The sequence below is a fragment of the Cricetulus griseus genome, assembly GCF_003668045.3.
Source record: "Cricetulus griseus strain 17A/GY chromosome 1 unlocalized genomic scaffold, alternate assembly CriGri-PICRH-1.0 chr1_0, whole genome shotgun sequence".
NCBI lineage: Eukaryota > Metazoa > Chordata > Mammalia > Rodentia > Cricetidae > Cricetulus > Cricetulus griseus.
The window spans coordinates 129,926,699-129,942,663 of NW_023276806.1; the positions used below are offsets into that span (position 1 = coordinate 129,926,699).

At 45.2% G+C, this 15,965-nt stretch overlaps 1 protein-coding gene across 1 annotated transcript; it reads left to right on the plus strand.

The window, feature by feature from the left end:
* Positions 1-7,031: 7,031 nt before the first annotated feature.
* On the plus strand, positions 7,032-13,800 carry LOC100773622 (retinol dehydrogenase 16-like). The gene is made up of 4 exons (XM_027392173.2): positions 7,032-7,344; positions 11,363-11,621; positions 12,842-13,005; positions 13,438-13,800. The coding sequence occupies exons 1-4, from the start codon at positions 7,032-7,034 to the stop codon at positions 13,653-13,655; spliced, it is 954 nt and encodes a 317-aa protein (XP_027247974.1). The 3' UTR covers positions 13,656-13,800.
* The last annotated feature ends 2,165 nt before the right edge of the window (positions 13,801-15,965 follow it).

Consider the following 15,965-nt stretch of genomic DNA (forward strand, 5'->3'; position numbering starts at 1 on the left):
GGAGAACGCTTACAGACCTGAGAGCCATAAATAAAGTAATTCAGTCGATGGGCTCTCTACAGCCTGGAATACCTTTCTTTGCCTTCTCTGTTACCTAAAGGATGGCCTATGATAGTTATTGACTTAAAAGACTGTTTCTTCACTATACCTTTACAAGAAAAAGATAGGGAAAAATTTGCCTTCCTGGTACCTACTTATAATAATTATCAGTCAGTAAGACATATCAGTGGAAGGTCCTCCCACAGGGAATGTTAAATAGCCCCACCCTGTGCCAATATTTTGTGCAAAAAACACAGGAAATAATCTGTGTACTGTTTCCACAATCTATAATTTACCATTAAATGGATGATATCTTATTAGTTGATTCAAAGGTAGACACTTTAGAAAAAATGTTCAAAGAAGTAAAGAAAGTTTTGCCACACTGGGGATTAAAAATTGCTCCTGACAAAAATACAGAGAGGAAGCTGGGCATTGGTGGCACACGCCTTTAATCCCAGCACTCGGGAGGCAGAGGCAGGCAGATCTCTATGACTTTGAGGCCAGCCTGGTCTCCAAAGCGAGTGCCAGGACAGCCTCCAAAGCTACACAGAGAAACCCTGTCTCAAAAAACCAAAAAAAAAAAAAATACAGAGAGGAGATTCTATTAATTTCTTAGGATATAAAATGGAACTACAGGAAGTACAGATCAGGAGAGACCAATTGCTGACTCTTAATGACTTTCAAAGATTGCTAAGAGACATTTGCTATTTATGGCCCACTATTGGGATAGAACCTGAGGAACTGAATAATTTGGCCAGAACCCTAAAAGAGGATAAGGACCTTAACAGTCCAAGAGAATTATCAGCTGAAGATGAAAGAGAGTTGGCTTTGGTGGGAAATAAATTATAAAATACACATGCAGATTGTGTGGAGCTGAAGCTTAACTGCATTCTGGTTATATTACCCTCTAGGCAATCCCTTTCAGTGATTCTAATGCAGAGGGGAAGTAGTATATTAGAGTGGATATTTCTACCACATAAACAGAATTAGAAATTAAAGACATATGCAGAAAAGATTTCTGATTTGATCTTAAAAAGAAAATTAAGACTTCGTCAGCTGACAGGAATGGACCCAGCAGAAATTATAGTACCTTTAACTAATGAGGAAATTTCCTCTTTTGGGAAAGATAATGAATATTGGCAAAGAACTTACAGTAATTTTGGGGGAAAGATTAGCAACAAATTATCCCCAAAGTGAGAGAATTAAATTCTTAAAACAAAACAAAACAAAACATTTGGGCCCTTCTGCACATTGTATGGAGGACACCAATCTCTGGCATCCCTGCGTTCTATACTGATGCAAACAAATCAGGAAAGGCAGGATATAAATACATAAAGTTAAGCAAAGTGGTTCAAAAAGCCCTTATAACTCTGTGCAAAATGCAGAATTGTATGCCATTCTCATGGTACTAATGGATTTTACAGAACCTTTCAGTATATTTACTGACCCTCAATATGCCCAAAGAGTTGTTTTACACATTGAAATTGCTGAATTTATTCCGGACAAAACAAAATTAACTTTGTTATTTATACAATTACAGGAAATAGTCAGGATTAGAAATCATCTGATATATACATATAACACACACCAGATCCCATACAGGTCGGCCAGGCCCTCAAGCACAAGTTAATGATGAAATTGATCAGTTATTAATAGGAAGGGTGCTGGAGGCCTCAGAATATCATAAAAAAAAAACCAAAGATTTAAAAAAAAAAAAGGATTTTTCCATCACCTGGCAACAAGCCAAGGAAATCATTATTTAAAAGCTCTACTTGTTTCTTCTCTAGCCAAACTCCTTTACCTACAGGAAGTAACCCTAAAGGTATGCAAGGAAATGAAATTTGGCAAATGTATGTGCTTCATTTTGCAGAATTTGGAAAATCAAAATATGTAAAACATACCATCAATACATATTCAGGATTTCAATGGGTGGCTGCTTTGAGTTCTGAAAGCTTATTCTGTAATTACACACCTATTAGAAGTCATGGCCATCATGGGAATATCTGCACAAATTAAGACTGGCAATGCTCTAGTGTATGTCTCTAGTAAATGAAATAGCTTTTTGCATATTATAATATAAAGCATATTACAGGCACACTGCACAATCCTACAGGACAAGCAGTTGTTGAAAGATCGAATTACACTCTAAAATAAATGCTTAAAAACCACCAACACCCGGCTACATAATGCCTTATTAACCTTGAAATTTTCTTAATGCTAATGAGAAAGGAACAACAGCTGTGGAAAGACATTGAACAATAGAAAACTTCTGAGTTAAATCAGCCTGTGCACTTCAAAGATGTGTTGACCTCAGAGTGGAAACCAGGAGTTGTGCTACATACCCTGGGGAAGGGGTTTCACTTTTAATTCCACAGGTGTAGTTGGAGTTTCTGTTTCACCTAGTCCTACTGCCCAAATAAGCACACTGAGGTTTATACTAATTAGAAACTATTTGGTGGATGGGCTCAGGCTTCTTACTGGTTAGCTTTCTGTTAATTATTAACCGATTTCTATTAATCTAAGTATCTCCATGTGCTCTTATCTTACCGGAGAAGGATCTGGATCTCTTACTCCTTCCTCGGCTGCCATCTCCCCTGGCAGCTTCTCTCTATGTCCTCTACCCAGCATTCTCTTCCTCTGGGAGTCCAGCCTATACTTCTTGCCTGGCTACTGGCCAATCAGTGTTTTATTCATCAATCAATAAGAGAAACATATACACAGAAGGACATGCCCCATCACACAGGAGAAGAAAAGCTATGGATACCATCAAAATTAACCGAGATTCTATTCTAACAGGAGAAACCTCTTGATAGGAGAAATGATAACTCAGCCACTGAGGTGACAATCCTACAGATTGTAAGGAAACCTCACAAGGGTCAGGGCAGGGTTCTGTTCTTGTCCCTACAGGAAAATAAAAATACCCATCTTAAAGAAATAAAAAGATCATGGACATCAAGACATCTAAGAAGAAGAGAAAGGTATTCAAAAAATTACCAAGTGAAGGGAAATTTGACCTATGGTATCAATAGTCTGTGAAGGACAAGAATCCCACTACCTTAACATCTACATCTCATTACTTGTCAGAAAAGTTGTAGTCCTGACTCAATTAAAAAATCAAAGCTGACTTAGAGTTGGAGCGTGGCTCTCTCCTTCTCTAAATCCAAGCATGTTCTTAGAATAAAATTTCTGTCTCATGTCAGAAGAGCCACCTGGTGTGGGACAGAAGAAAAACAAAAATCTAGGGACTATTGTTGCCAAAACCCTATTATCTCCCCAAAATTCTATTTCTCCCAGTACCTTTAGTCCCTTTGACCTCTTTAGTCCCTTTTTTGGATAAATATCTATATTAAAGTTAAACTTTCCATTTGATATTAATAATGTTTAAGTTTTCCACAGTGAACAATAAATTTTCCTAACAGTAAACTCTGAAGTCTCCAGAAGAAGATGGGGTAGCACAGCAATGATCCTACCTGCTTTAAAATGATGCCATGGCGCCGAAATACACCCCTCAAGGATTGGCTTTGGACAGAAACTACTCAAGACAATTCCAAACTGGCTGGTTGAGATGGTCCACATTAGACAAAACTTCAGATACGTCTTACCCACTACCCAGAGACAGACTACAAATGTTATACCTGGTCCTCCTGAAACTTAATGATTGCTTTATTTTTTTTTTACAGGATCCCACAGAGATAGCATCTTCCCCAAGACAGCTGGAAGTAATTGTAGGAAATGATGCCCCCTCTCCAAACAGATGGGATGGATGGATTTTGGTTTTTCTCAGGGTTGGTAATGCTAGTGTTGGGTTGTGGACAGATTAATAATAATTGGACTCAAGAATCTCATTAGTATAGAAAAAAAGGGGATAGGCTAGGATAATAAGGTGGATTAGTGTATCTGCCTGTAAACTATTTTACCAACTATTAGTTTTAGACAATTTACATTGGTATACATATATGTATATTGATACATGACTCCTACTCTCACTGGCTTCATCTGGAAATTCCAGGGACTGGCCTAGATCCTGATGTGTTATTAGAGTTCCTTGACAGCTACTGGAGTACATATCTTGTCAGAACTGGGAAGGAAGGAGCACTAGGTGTGAGGAGTGGGTTTTGTCAGGAATGGGTGATGTAAGAGAATTCACACTTGAAGGGGCATGGGCTCACTGGAGGAAAAAGTACCTTCAGTCTCCTTTTGTTAAGGAAGCTCCAGTGTTCACTTTGTAAGGTGCAGACCACTCTAGATTTTTAGGTCCCCTTGGCTGTTAAGATCATTTAAAGTCCCTTGGTCCCTATTGCTCTGGTTAGCAACTATTTCTGTAGCAGTGGTAAATTAGGATGCTGGAACAAGTGTACGGTGTGTAGCAGTTACTGTTCACTGCTCTGATAGAAATTCATGAGCAAGACAACTTTCAAAAGAAAGCAGTTAATTGGGTTTGGGCTCCAACAAGTCCATGATGTGCGAGCAAAGGCCTGGAGACAGGCCGCTGGAGCAGCATAGGAGCTCACATGTCAAGGAGCAGGGAACAGAGCTAATGAGTGGAGGGAATCTTTTGTAACCTCAAAGCCAGCCCCCAGTGACACACCTCCTCCAACAAGACCACTCCCCCCAATCCTTCCTGACCCAGGATCCATCATGTAGACATCTGTGCTTATTGGGGAACCCATGAAGGATCAGGAGCAGGGGTAGGTGGGGTGACAAGCAGGTGAGGAGGAGGAACAGAAGTGGGGGCAGATACCAACCCACTGTGAAGGAAGAGTGGCCAGCTCCACGTCACACTTGTGACTCCAGGTCACAAGTCCCTGCTGGAGAGCAAGGCTCAGTCCTTGTGGTGGAGCTGAGGTCTATGCCACTGTTCTTACTCTGGTTGGGTCAGACACACTTGAGCTGTTGGACAAAGCCTACCTACATGTATGGCATGACTTTCCCTTTAGAGAACTGATGGCTCAAGGTGTCTGGCAGCTGCTCAGAGCCTTGAAACTTTGGCTTTTCTCTCTCTTCCAACCCTTCTAGCTCCTGCCCTCCCTTGTCCATCTCCTTGAGACCTGGCACCCTGTACTCCTTGTGGACTCCTCAATGGACAGTTCTGTGGGATTCAGATTTTAGCCCTGTGTTGGGACCCTTGGGGGAAAACTCCTAATTACACATGTAACACATGTTGGGCAGACACTTAGGGGTCTCTGGGTCTGGATAAGTTCCAGGGAAACCTGTTGGCGTTGTGGTCCTTGTTCCCCTGAGATTCCACTCATTTTAGACCCTTAGGAGGCGTCTTGATTCTGTATATGTGACCATACAGAGGAAGCCGCAGAAATGGATGATACAGGGCAAAATGATGGGCGCCCACATCCTGCTTTTGAGAACTATGAAGTCCTAGGGAATGAGGACCAGACATGAGGTGCTGTGAGACCTAACAAAGAAAGGCAGATAGACGGAGTTTGTGTAGCAAATGCACTGCATCGGAGGACTTCCTGAGTAGAAATCTGATCTTTGAGAAAGACAAGACTATCTGATCTATGCAAGTTGAGGTAGAATGTGGTGAAAATCGTGGGAAAGGAGTTATGTAGCCGTGTCCTTGTTGGAAGGTCCCTGGTTTATTTCAGCTGGATTCAGAGACTCAGCCAAGAATGTTCCAAGAACCAAGCTCCAAGTATCTGTAGACATTTAGTGTAACTAGGTTTGCTGGGAAATTATGCAAGAAATCCTGGCTCAGGTTACTCTGGGGCATTCATGGTGGTTACAAGGGAAAATTGCTACCCTTATGTCCAGTTGAATCTGTAGAGCCGAGAGAAGGGTGTCTGTCTTCAATATCCTTCTATTGCTGTGCAGAAACACCATGGCTGAAAGCAACATGGGGAGGAAAGGGTTTATCTCACCCTACAGTAGACAGGCTTCATGAAGGGAAGTCAGGGCAGGAACTCAAGGCAGGAACCTGGAGTCACAATCTGAAGCAGAGAGCATGGGGTGATGTTGCTTCCTGATTTGTTCCTCTTGGCTAACTCAGCCCACATTTTTACACTGCTCAGGACCACCTGTCCAGGGGTGGCTCTGCCCACAGAGGAGTAGACCTTCCTCCACAATTAAGGAAATGCCACCCCAGACTTGACTATGGGCCATCCAATGGAAGCATTTTCTCAGTTTAGGTTCTTCCCATTTGATTCTGGCTTGTGTCAGTTGACAAAAACTAACAAAGAAACCAACACCACCAACAAAACTAACAAGGATGGCATCTTGAGAAGGTATGTCATTTCTTCCTCCACATCGACTCTGAGAGTGATTTTGTGCCTGGGGTTCCCAGCCACCATCACCTTTTGTTCCTTTGGGGTCAGACTTCCTGTTTGTAGTTGGAACCTCATTCCTCCCAGACAGTTGCTGTACAGAAAAACACCAGCTTGCCCTGTCCTCTCATTAGCTACCCTGGAGATTTAGAGACAAAGAGAGCTACTTTGTTTTCTGAGGAGATTTTCTGACTGAGGAACCTGAGGAGGAAACCTGAGCTCAGAGCATGATTTCCTTGTGAATGTATCCTGAGCCCAAGTGAGCCAAGTACAGGTTGGCACCAGCACCTAACTGTGTTCACAAATTTCTGGGTTTGGAGCACTGGAGTGCAAGATGCAGAGACCCAAGGTGAGCCTGGGACTTGACTGTAGTGGGCGTGGGTAAGGAAACATGCATGCAATCCCACATGAGTAAAATCAGAGATCATAACTGAAGGAAGGTGGGTTACTGAATGACAGTGGTGTTTTCTTGGCAGCAGGTAAGGGAAGGCCAAAGGCCATTATATATCAGATGACCAACCAGGTGAAAGAGCAGAGAAGTGAGACAGCAATAAATATCACCACAGACAGTGGACAGAGAACAAGGTGCAGACTCCCTGCTGGAAGCCTGTGTTCCGCTGTGTCTCCCGAGTCCTCAGTGCCTGCTTCATCCTCTGTGAATAGAGGCCAGGCTCACTTTGGCACAGACTCTATGTGCCTGTCCTTTTCAAAGCCATGTGGCTCTACCTGGTGGCTCTAGTGGGCCTGTGGACCCTCCTGCGCTGGTACCGTGAGAGGCAGGTGGTGAGCCATCTCCAAGACAAGTATGTCTTCATCACGGGCTGTGACTCGGGCTTTGGGAACCTGCTGGCCAGACAGCTGGACAGGAGAGGCATGAGGGTGCTGGCTGCATGTCTGACGGAGAAGGGAGCCGAGGAGCTGAGGAGCAAGACATCAGACAGGCTAGAGACAGTGATCCTTGATGTCACCAAGACAGAGAGTATTGTGGCAGCCACTCAGTGGGTGAAGGAGCATGTTGGGAACAGAGGTACCACTGAGACTCCTGTGTGTGTCTGTTGGTTTGTCTGCCTGTGTGAAGGGAATGCCTGTGTAGCCCTGAAGAGATTCCTGACGAGGGTGCGGATGGAAGTGAAGTGACTGAAGACTCTTCCCTCTCCAGCATGACAGTCCTTCCTCTTCCTCCTACAGTCAGTCCCTCAAGCTCTCTTCTTGGTCAGCTGGTGCCCTGTGTAATTTCATGTCCCCACTTCTGCCTGTCCTCTTGTGTCATTGTATGCAGAAGGACTGGACTGTCGGCTGCTGAGTGCTAGGTTGGAGACTGAAGAGGAAGGAGGGCCTGGCCCCCAGCTCGGTGTGAAGCTGGCTGGTCATGTGCCAGATGCATCTCCTCTCTCAGTACTGGGACCTGGTCTCACCTTCCACCTGCAATTCTTTATGGGGACCAAGGTCATGGCCATGCTTAAGTGCAACATCCAACCCTGGAGGAATGCCTTAGGAAAGTCAACACACACACACACACACACACACACACACAAACACACATACACACACAGAGACAGACAGACAGACACACACAGACACAGACACACATACACACAATAAACACACAGAAAGACAGACACACACACACACAGACACACACACAATAAACACACACACACACAGACACACACACACACACACACACATACACACAGAGAAACAGACACACACACACACAGACACAGACACACAGAAACAGACACACACACAATAAACACACAGACAGACAGACAGACACACACACACAGACACAGACACACACACAATAAACACACACACAGACACAGACACACACACAATAAACACACACACACACACACACAGACACACACAGACAGACACACACACACACACACTAAACACACACACAGACACACACACATACTAAACACACACACACACACACACAATAAACACACAGACAGACAGACAGACACACACACAATAAACACACACAGACACATACAATAAACACACAGACACACACACACACAGACAGACACACACACACAATAAACACACACACAATAAACACACACACAGACAGACAGACACACACAGACACACACACACAATAAACACAGACACAGGCACACACTGACACACACACACATTAAGACAAAAAAAAAACTAAATGAAAAACCACAAATCAACAGAAAAACAAGTTAAAAACAAAACCAACATAGAACAAATCAACATGAAAAAAACCCCTTAAACAATTAATACTTGGAATTCATTTTCTGTTAGCCAACCACTTCTGGGTATGAGGCTCCAATGTCAATACAGTGGATAAAACCGTTATTCCCTTTGCCAGCAGATATCTGTTTACAAATAGTTGCTTGGTTAGAGGTTGGACCTTGCATCCTTTTCCCCATCTCAGTGCTGGGTCACGTCTGGAACCTGTGCAAGTTTCAGGAATGCTGTCCCAACCTGTGAGTTCATATGCACATCAGTCCTGATGTGTCTGGAAGATAGCTGATTGGAGACATCTGTCATCTCTGGCTTTTTTGTTTGCTTGTTTTTTGTGTTTACAGTGTTCTGCCCACATGTATCCCTGGAGACTAGAAAAGGGCACCAGATCTCATTACAGTTGGTTGTGAGACACCATGTGGTTGCTGGAAATTGAACTCAGGACCTCTGGAAGAGCAGTCAGTGCTCTTAACCTCTGAGCCATTTCTCCAGCTCCCACTTCTGGCTCTTAAAACATTCCCACATCCTCATCTTTATAGATCCCTGAGCCTTGAGGAGAGTGTTTGATGAAGTTTCCCTTTTTCAGGACTGAGTGTTCCAAAGTCTCTCACTCTCTGAGCATTGTCCAGGTGTGGATCTCTGTGTTAATTCTCATCTATTGCAAGACAAATGTTTTCTGATGAGGGTTGAACAAATCATTGGTCTGTGTGTGTAGTAATAAGTATTAAATGCTATTTTAGTGTATTCTTTAGCAGAATAATAATATTAGGTTTTCCCTTAGGCCCATGACTTATCGATTATTCTCGGGTTTTTGACCAGTAGAGTCAGGTGTGGGCTTCATCTCATAGAGTGGGCCTTAAATCTAATTAAAAAGTTCTTAGTTACAACCATGATGTTTGTGGCTCTATTGTACCAGTATATCTTAAATGTTGAAGGTCATGGGGTTTGTAGCTAGGTAACACTGGTAAACTTTCTCCTCTGGTAGTGTAAAGAGTGTCATCCTGCACCTTGAATGCTAATCAGTAGGGGTAAGCTTTTAGTCAGGCACCCGCTCAACTTCTCCTAGTTTGATGACCTGAGTATCCTCTTTAGCAATATGGCCTTTCTATCAGGATGTGGAGAGCATTGAGAAGCCTCGGCAATGTCCTGTGATGGGGGTTGGGAGTTGGGCTCCATGGGGCCCTTTTGGCCATTGACTCACCAAGATGTAACCCATTCCTGTCACTGGAAGTTTTAATTGGTGCCTTGGGATGTCTAGGTCAGGTCTCCCCATCCTATGGTGGCCCCATTTAGATTCCTTTCATGTGCACATGTATTTTAGGAAGCTTCTACAGGAGATTTCCATATGGCTTTTCAAAACAAAATAAAGTAGGATTTAAAAAAAAAACCATAAAACTCGATGAAAGAATATGGATATCCAGAGGGATGAGACATGCTTTTGAGACAAGGAGCCATACCACTTATTGAGGCAATTATTTGAAATCAGCAAATGTGATGCCTAACCTCAACCAACCAGCCTCCAATGCACTCTGCATAGAAATTGAGGATCCACGACCTAAACACCAAAAAGGGTGAGGAAGGGCAGACTGTGGGTGAGCTCCAACAAAGGGCACCATTTTCTGCTGTTAGGGTGGAGCAGCAAGCATTGTTACCTCCCTCACCCTGTCCCTGGTTTTTGTAAGCATCTGAGGAGAGATGCTCAATATCGATGACTTTGCAAGGCCATCTTCATCAGAGCCCAAAACAAAGCACTGTTTTCCCACATCTCCCCAGTCAAGTCTAAAGTTGGTAGTTTCTCAACCTATTTTCACCCAAATATTAATTTTGTTTTTTTAAAATCTGTTTCCTCTCTCCCTAATCCTTCCTTATTATTTTCTTCCTTTGCCATTTGAAAGACAGAGGCAGCAATGTGTCTCAGTCATTATTCTGTTTCTGTAGAGGGATATCATGACCATAAAATTTTTTTTATGTTTTTGAATAAAAGGTTTCTCTGTGTAATAGTCCTGACTGTCCTGGACTCACTGGACTTGAACTAACAGAGACCCATCTGCCTCTGCCTCCTGGGTGCTCAGATTAAAGGCATGGTGTGCTAGTACCATAACTCTTATAAGGGGAGGCATTTATTTGGGACTAGCTTACACTTTCAGAGGTGTAGTCCATTATCAGCATGGCAGGAAGCCTAGCTGAACACAGGCAATCATGGTGCAGGAGAAGTTGAGAGTTCTACATCCAGATCAGTTCTGCATGCGTCCTTCCAGGTAGCAGGAAGATTGAGACAAGGGTCAGTCTGGCTTGGGAATTTGAAACCCCAAACTCACCCTGAGGGAAACACTTCCTCAAGCAAGGCCACATCTTTAATCCCTCTCAAGTAGTGCTGTTCCCCAACAACTAACCTTTCAAATATATGAGCCTAAAGATCAAATTCCTATTGAAGCCACCACCATAAGATAAAGAATAAAATATCTTCAAGAATGAGAATAATCTGTAAAATAAAATCACGGTTTCATAGTCTCCAGATGAATAGAGGAACAGTACTCTTTAACATTCCTTCTTAAAACTAGCAAGTGAGAAACAACTGCTTCTTACTTCCTAGGCAGGGAGCTGGCCACGAAGACTTAAAGGAGGAAGGTATCCATGCTGTGAGCCTAGAGCGTCTGGGATGGGTTCCCCAACCCTGAGGAAACCAGGCTGTTCTTCATGGTACCCTACTCTCAATTAAACACATGTCTAAGCAGTCTTACCTTGTTGAATATGCATTTCATCCATAACTATACCTGGCTTGTGTGACTCTCTCTTCTTTCCACTGTCCCCAGGACTCTGGGGCCTGGTCAACAATGCTGGCATCGCCATTCCCTCGTGTCCCAATGAGTGGCTGAACAAGAAGGACTTTGCAAAAGTCCTGGATGTGAACCTGATGGGCCTGATCGAGGTGACTCTGAACATGCTGCCCTCAGTGAGGAAGGCAAGGGGCCGTGTGGTCAATGTCTCCAGTGTCATGGGTCGAGTGTCTATATTTGGTGGTGGTTACTGCATCTCCAAGTATGGTGTAGAGGCCTTCTCAGACTCCCTCAGGTAATGGACAGGGATGTGGGGGCCTAAGGGAAGCATTGTCAGGGCTTTTATTTAATCAAGGCCTTTAGGATCCCATTGTGGAGAGGACACACTCTGGTTTGGTGCTCTCTCACCTTCTCCCCCCTGAATCATTCATTGGGAAGGTCATTTCCATGTCTCTAGTAGAGGGCAGGAATGAGACCTGAGTTCAGTTCAACTTGTCCTGTCATGGAAGAGGGAGGGCATGGGGGACATTACTGAGGTAGAATTGGTTCTGTGAGTATTTTGGGCCAAGAATCCAGAACCCTGAGCTGTATGGTGCTAAACATGTTTTTCAGTTGGGATGAACATGTCATTCAAACATACAGGTAATTGTCAGGCCCCTGGAGAGTCCACAACCAACCTGCCCAGCATTAGAGAAAGGCTTGGAACCTCACCTGAAGACTATGGCAACAGACAGATTGAGATCGAGGGGACAGAAGTGTGGCTTTACCTTAGCCCAGTCAGCTGTGACAGCCATGCTTGTCACCTGTTTGTCAGTGTCCTGTAGCAGGACTGGGCTGCAGCAGAGTAAAGGTTAAACATGGAAAGCTGGAACCTGTATGTGTAGGTGGATTCTCCATGGGGGACAGGCCAGGCCAGATATGGAAGAGGAGGGTCACCAGGCAGACTAAGGTAGACTTGTGGAGAGCCTGAGGGTGCTGGACAGTATGTATTTCGTGCTGTTGCCAATTAAACCCTTAAGGGATGTTGAAAGGGCCATTTGGGGCAGGTACATCCATGGCTGCAGGGAACTGCAAGGCTGTGCTTGGGAGGGTGTGGCAGGCAGGGCCTTGCTCTCTGAAGACAGCTGCAAGAACAAAGTGGGACATGTCCTCAGAACTTCCCGAGACACATGAGGGTAGACTGAGACTTGTGACTGAGAAGGAGGTGACTCGAGCCAGCACGGCAATATCCTCAGCGTCTGCAGTGCATGGACAGAGGTCTTACATGGTGTCACGGGACAGAATGCCTAGCTTTAGGCCAGTGAGCTCCATCCACCAGATATCCAAAAGTGTGACATCCAAAAGCACAGAGGTAATGCCCTCAACACTGGTCTCTTCCCCATCTGCTGCACAACCCAGACCCAAAGCTCATGACCTCTCCTCACCTCAGGCTCATGTTGGCACCTGACTGTACTTTCATTGTCAGTTTTCTCACAGAAAGTCCTCTGAAGTCTCTGATGTCTGTCTGTCTTGCAGGAGGGAGCTCTCCTATTTTGGGGTGAAGGTGGCTATTATAGAGCCTGGTTACTTCAAGACTGGTGTGTGCAGTAATGCCACTCATTTGTCAAGTGCCAAGCTGCTGTGGGACCAGGCCAGCTCAGAGGTCAGAGAGATCTATGGAGAGAAGTCCCTGGCATCTTGTAAGTGAGGTGCAAGGATCCAAACCAAACCTAGTCCTGAATCCTTCGTCTCCATTCCTGTTGCCAGTAGTAATGCTGTTATCTTTCCAATCAAAGAAAGCACATTTAAACCAATGGGGTGGGGAGAGTGGGTATGGGGTCTCATAGTTCTTTCATTCAGAACATGCAGCTCTGTTCCATCTGAAACTGTCACCATCACAAAGCTGAGAATGAGTCAGTGACTGAGGGAGGCGGGGTTAGGCAGAACTTCCCATGAGCTAAGACACAGGACGTGAGGTGCATGGTTCTTCCTTGAAGCTGGGTTGTGGTCCGTCCTCAGGACCTGGGACAGGCTGAGCTTGGGCATGGCTTCTGATGTGGGAGTCATAGGATCTAGAAAAGGTTCCTCTGTGGGAGGCAAACACCATCTGAAGCTTTTCTCATTCTGCATAGATCTGACACATTTAAAGTCACTGGACCAAAAGTGCAATGAGGACCTCACCTTGGTGACAGACTGCATGGAGCACGCCCTGACTTCCTGTCACCCTCGCACTCGATACTCAGCTGGCTGGGATGCCAAGCTCTTCTACCTCCCCCTGAGCTACCTGCCCACCTTCCTAACAGATGCCATCTTCTACTGGATGTCCATGAAGCCTGCCAAAGCTCTGTGAAGCCTCCACATGTTTCTGTAGTGAATGTCAGGTCACGGATCCTCAGGAGAAGGAAGGTTCCTGGGCTCAGTACAACCTTGCCATTGAGAGGGACATCCATAGGTGCCTGATTTTCTCCCCTCGGAGTCAACATGGGGGACATCAAGTGACAGGAGGAACTGCTGTGTCTAAACAATGATTCCCAATATGGTTGAAAATAGAAAGTGATCTTCCACATCTCAGAGTCATCATTTCCTTATTTTATTTTCAAAGATTTGTTTTTTATTTATCTGTCTGCATGTGAGTCTGTATTCCATGTGTGTTGGAGTACCCAGATCATTGCACCCCCTGGAAGTGGAGACATAGGCACTTGTGAGTTACCTAGCCATGGGGTTGGGAATCAAATTTGGGCCCTCTAGCAGAGATAGAAGTGATCTCACCAGCTGTCCCTGTGCCTAAACTCTTTGTTTATATTTTCAGTTAATCATTTAGTTAGTTTTAGACAGAATAGCACTATGTCACAGAGGTGCATCACAATATGAATACCTAGTTTTACTACAGATTATCCTCTGGCTTAGGTCTGAAACCCAAAGGGGCTTTGGGGGAAGTGAGGGACTAAAGAAGGGACAGACACACAGACACATGTACAGACAAGCTGGCACATCGTGGCCTGCGTGTGCTCTGATGGAGCCCTCAGCTGCTTCCACTGCACCCTGATAGCATGACCAAGATGGAAAGGAGCCAAGAGTCTCCAAATGCTCCTGTGTTGTTCATTCAGGTCAGCCCAGGTTCTCTTGGAAAGTCATGCAAGACCAGTGTATGGTGGGTCACTCCTACAGTGTTAGCATTGTTCCAAGGTGAACCAGGAGGATGACTGTGAGTGAAGGCAAGTCTGAATGTGAGCCTCTTGGACTCACAATCTCTCTACACCCTCAAGAACACAACACAACACACAACACACACACACACAACACACACACACACACACACACACACACACACACACACACACGCACACACACACACCCCTTCACTCACAATCACATTTTAGAAGAACCAATAGCAATTCTCCACTTTGTCGACTGTGAGGAAACTGATCAGGAGGGCTGAACCCACCTGAGAAGCTTGCTCTGGAGCATCAGTGATGGCTGAGGGGTCAAGTTGTTGCCCTCCATGCTGGGCTCCACTAGGGTCAGGGGCAGGCCTAGCACCTAGGACATATCTACTGTCCTAGCCATGCATAGTGGATCAAGGGCATTTCGATGTGACTGAGCAAAGTGTGATTAGAAGGAAGAGTCCCAGAATGTGGTTAAAGTCCACGATCACACCCTTGGAGGATCCCCCTTTCCCCCTCTTGCAGATTTCTTCATTGGGCGAACACTGGAGTCTACTCAGGGGACCTGTGAGGGACTCTCCAGATGCCACAGAAACTGTCTCCCTCACTCCCTGTGCTGAGGACTGTGCTGCAATAAATCCCAAATCACATCTTACTCGTTCCTGTATGAGGAGCTACTGTAGAAACCCCAAACTCAGGTCTCCAGCCCTAGATCCTTAGCCATCAGAAACTAACATTCCTTCATTTCCGGGACCCTGGGTAAGACTAAGCAGGGGCTGCATGAAGGTTGGACTGGAACAGGCTTGCACAGTGGGCCTGTTTCCCACCTTTACATCTCTGATTTCAGGCTCCATGCCACCCCTTCCTGGATGAGGAAGATAGTGTGGTCTGGAGCTGCCCTGTCCTTCACTGGATAGGTGCTTCCTGCCTGGCTGAGTTGGACTCCTGTGGAGTCTTTGTCCCAGTAGATGGCTCTGCTCAGACTCTGCCTCAGCACCACAGCCCAGACATCAGAACAGCTGGAGGATTTAGACACTCACAAGTTCAGCCCTGAAATGGGACCAGGTGCCCCCAACCCAGGACAGTGGAGAGGACCAGCTGGGCACTGTCAGTTGGGTTGTGCAGGAATCTCATTGGAGGGTTGGATAGGCTGAGGGAAGCTCACAGGACAGGCAGGTGTCTCTGAGGATTTGTCTTCAGCCCTGAGGCTCTAGGTGAGGGAGTTGCACCCAGACTCCTATTCTTACTGACTTCATCTGGAAATTCCAGGGACTGGTCTACTAGAAGCCCTTGACAGCAACTGGAGTGCATATTCTTGTCAGGACCAGGAAGGAATGAGCAGTAGGTGTGAGTGGGTTTTGACACGAATGAATGGACCTAGCGAATTCACACTTGAAGAGACGTGTTCAATGGAGGAAAAAGTACCTCCAGTCTCCCTTTGTTAATGAGGCCCCTGTGTTCACTTTGTAAGGTCCAGACCACTCTAGTGTTTTGAG

Coding starts and splice junctions, on each gene's coding strand:
- LOC100773622 (XM_027392173.2), top strand. CDS start 7,032: ATGTGGCTCTACCTGGTGGCTCTAGTGGGCCTGTGGACCCTCCTGCGC. Junction 11,622..12,841: donor GCCTTCTCAGACTCCCTCAG/GTAATGGACAGG, acceptor TCTGTCTTGCAG/GAGGGAGCTCTCCTATTTTG. Junction 13,006..13,437: donor AGAGAAGTCCCTGGCATCTT/GTAAGTGAGGTG, acceptor CATTCTGCATAG/ATCTGACACATTTAAAGTCA.